Source organism: Ciona intestinalis, unplaced genomic scaffold, assembly GCF_000224145.3.
Source record: "Ciona intestinalis unplaced genomic scaffold, KH HT000552.1, whole genome shotgun sequence".
In the NCBI taxonomy this organism is placed as follows: domain Eukaryota; kingdom Metazoa; phylum Chordata; class Ascidiacea; order Phlebobranchia; family Cionidae; genus Ciona; species Ciona intestinalis.
Window position 1 is genome coordinate 1 of NW_004190873.1, and position 3,932 is coordinate 3,932.

The 3,932-nt window shown below is 36.4% G+C and overlaps 1 protein-coding gene across 1 annotated transcript; it reads right to left on the minus strand.

Moving 5' to 3' along the window:
- Nucleotides 1-83: 83 nt before the first annotated feature.
- LOC108950669 lies at nt 84-3,642 on the minus strand. The gene is made up of 6 exons (XM_018816711.2): nt 3,452-3,642; nt 2,497-2,638; nt 1,344-1,519; nt 874-1,021; nt 530-639; nt 84-315 (listed from the first exon to the last, which is right to left on the minus strand). The coding sequence occupies exons 1-6, from the start codon at nt 3,535-3,537 to the stop codon at nt 99-101; spliced, it is 879 nt and encodes a 292-aa protein (XP_018672256.2). The 5' UTR covers nt 3,538-3,642; the 3' UTR covers nt 84-98.
- Nucleotides 3,643-3,932: the final 290 nt, after the last annotated feature.

Sequence of the window (3,932 nt, forward strand, 5' to 3'; positions counted from 1 at the left end):
GAGCATTGTCGTTAAGTTTCTTGCCCAAGACACATACGCCCACAACGGTAGCAGCGACGAGCCTTGAACTCATTACCTCTGGGTTAGAGGCAGGCATGCTAACCACTACGCCACGGCGCCGGGCAAATGTGACACCAATATTGGCAACCAATCTCCATAAAGCATATATTTCCAAACCTTCGAAATATTTTTGCACAAATAGCATCAGAAGACAGAATGTTGAGTTTAGTCAAACATTCCCTTAGTTGACCAGGTATTACGTAAGCTCCTTCACCAAAACACATGGGGGGAAAATAATCATGAAAATCCAAATTTCTAAAAAAAAAATTAAATTTAAATTTTAGTCAGATTCCTTTGGTATAAAAAATGATCAATTAGTCTTTAAATCTAACACTAGATCCCTGGTGTTCAAACCCTGGCCTGGATTTGAACCTAGGATCCCTGGTGTTCAAACCCTAGCCTGGATTAGAACCCAACATAGATACAATACAAAACATTTCCAATAGTATAATATTTCTAATTTTCTCACCTAGTGCTCGCTAACTTTTTCAACTCGTTCCAAGAATGTTCCGCTTCATTAGCCAAGCTCTCTGATGCCATCGAGCGGATATTTGAGGGTTGGGGGGTGGAATGGGATCTCTATGAAAAAAAAATATACAAATCTTGATAATAAAAATAATTATATATTTTATAAATAAAAATTTTATTTATAAATAGACTTAATAAAAACAAATTTGTGGTTGGTCAGTTTAAATTGAAATATTTATCAAGCTTCTAGAAAAGTACATGGCCAAGACTTTTCGTGAAAAAAAATCGATAAACTGCCCAAAGTATGTTGAAAACACTGCACCACCTAGACATTAATGGTCCCACCTCATAAAGTCGATCTGGGGCCGAAAATGGCGGTTTGAAAAGTTGGGCATTTTTCTCCTGCTCTGTAGCTCCACCCTGTGACACCGATTGACGAAAACAAGCAACAAGATCTTCGAACGATATCGAGGTTTTTTTATCCAAAGATAACCTGGTGGGGCAAAATAAAATAACTATCTTTGTTTAAATCATTTTTTCAGGTATTTTAGTTGATGTTTTTCATATATTTTGGTAAATAAATGAATATAACTTAGTTATCGTGGAGTGGGGGGCAACAATCAAAATAACATGGATGTTCTGTTTGATACACTTTGTGCCCGCTTATGAGTTGCCGGTTTGTAATCATTCTTTTCCCAATTACGTAACTTTCCTTTTTACAGTCATTTTATTATTTATAAATTTTTTTTTGTTAAATAGGAGCAACTAAGTTATTGCAATTAGGAATTACATAACTCTACTTTCACAATCCTAACCTTTTTAGAACATGGCTGATCTGCCTTGTAGACAAGTACCCACATAAATGCCACAGTATCCGACAAAAAGCTTCTTTCGTTACTTTTCCCTCACCGTTAGGGTCGTTAGATCGAAACAATTTTCGGACAGAATGAAAATTATTTGAACGAAGTTTTTCTTCAAGTGTCGCGATTATCTAAATGGAGGAATTAGTTCTTTAAATAAACTGATAAACTAAAGAAATCAATGTAATTTATTCATTTTGGAGTAAGATACAAAAATTATTTTTATTTAATTATCTTTTGGGCCTTTAAGGTATTATAATTGATATTTTTGAACAAATAAATGAAGCTTTTTTATCACTTGGCGGGAAGACAGTCGTTACAACACGGGTGTTCCATTTTATACAACTCGTGCCTGCTTACGAGTTACTATGTATGTTACTTTTTTATTTAAATACCTCATGAGCCCTGTCCAGTTATAGCATGTGTGGTACTGGGTAATACACCAAACACATAAAATAATAATATTTTATTTTCCCATTTAGGCTTTAAGTTTAAATTTTAGATTTACAATTTTAAAAAATATTTACATTATTGTTTCTTACAAGCTTGGTACAAGTTTATCAGCAAACAAAGTCTATTGTTATGTAATAATGGTTAAACTGTTCTGTAACTGATACCTGTATTGTTCCTATTTATAAGCTGATGTAATTACAAACACTTTAAAGAGACAATTACAATTGGTGGATTGTGTTTTAACAAATCTGTTTGTTTCTGAAAACATTTAAATTACAGGACATTTGATATTTCAATAGTTTTTTCTAAGTGTTTTAGACTTAGCGGTTGCCACTCCCATGCCCGCAGTCAAGTTGCTGAAGCTATTGCAGTGTGTGGATAAGCAGACATGACTTTTGGTTGGTTTGGTCATTTATATCCTCGTGGGTGGGAACTTGAGTGACTTATCCATGGTTGCCACTACCATGCCCACAGTTGAGTTGCTAAAGCTATTGCAGTGTGTGGATAAGCAGACATGACTTTTGGTTGGTTTGGTCATTTATATCCTCGTGGGTGGGAACTTGAGTGACTTATCCATGGACCATGGTTGCCACTCCCATGCCAAAAATGAAACGTATTACAACCAAAAATAGTCAACTTAATAATAACTACTAACTTCTTCCGTTTTAAGTTTTCTTCCACCGTCCACAGAAGTCCTTTCGCTGAGATTCGAACCCGCCACACTTCGGCTCCTCACGGGTGACGGAGACGGTGAGGCGAATGACCAATCAACGGACTGCGCTCCATCACGTGACGTCCTACGTCAAAAACGTTCTAGTATACTTAAATTAGTTTTGGAACTCTAGGAAAGATCTTTCAAAATTAGCGCGAAATCGTAATTTTGCTGTAGAAAATAGATCTCTACCGCCACTTCGCGGGTAAAAAATAACTGTTTTTCATCTGCCACTATGCCCGTGTAATTAACTTAAATAATCTATTCGTATCTGGTAAGAATTCACAGTTATCCAGAGCCGCAAAAAGAAGAGAATAAGCGGAACATATAAAACACGCAGCAAATTAAAATTATTTATTCCCGCGTGGTAAGGCAACAATAGTCGTTAAATAGAGGGCGGGGGAAGATGGGACACATTTACCACATAATATCGAAGTATTCTGATCGTGTTTTAAACAATTAACAACCGTCTATGGAAGTCATGAAGATACGTTTTTATAATTCTTTGAATGTTTTTTGTTTACTACCAAATTGGATGAGAAAATAGTATGAAAAGGTGTCCCATCTTTCCCCACTCTTCTATAACACTGTTCTGTTCTAAAAGTATTATCCGAACAATACTAGTCACACTGTCCGTGAGCCAACTCTGGCCTAAATCCCTGATCACATGGCATGCCCCACTATTGGACATTACCCATATAGAACAGAATGTGCATATACAATGTTGGGGTAATGGGCCAACTCTGGCCTAAATCCCAGGTCCCGTGGCATGCCTCACTGTAGAACCTCACCCATATAGAACAGAATGTGCATATACAATGTTGGGGTAATGGGCCAACTCTGGTCTAAATCCCAGGCCCTCGAAAAGGGACCCTACTCTCATGCAACATAATCTTACCCGCTAATAGAAAGTTGTTCTCTGCTGCCCAATCTTGACAACGGGTGAGATATGGAAGGGAATTTCCCCGCTACACTGGGTGCCATGGCAACGTGATGACGTCAGATATGGTGAAACGGTGACGTCAAATATTAAGAAGAAGATTTGACTACAGTTTCTAACCTAACCACCTAATACAACGAGATATGAAAACGCTATGATGTGGCAAAAATCATAGTAAAATGTAGAAACCAGGCGTATATACAAACCCATATTAATTTTTATTATTTTAATAATGCACTTAAACAGCAGTTTCCTTTAATAAATAACGCCATGCTTTTTACACTGCAGTATAATCAGAAAGTAAATAAGTCGTACATCGCCGTGTTTTAATTCCTATATACTGAACTCTATAAATAACATTTATTGTTAATTTCTAAAAGAGGCAATATTGATTGATCATATTGCCCACTTTAATATCTCACAACAACTGCCTTATATG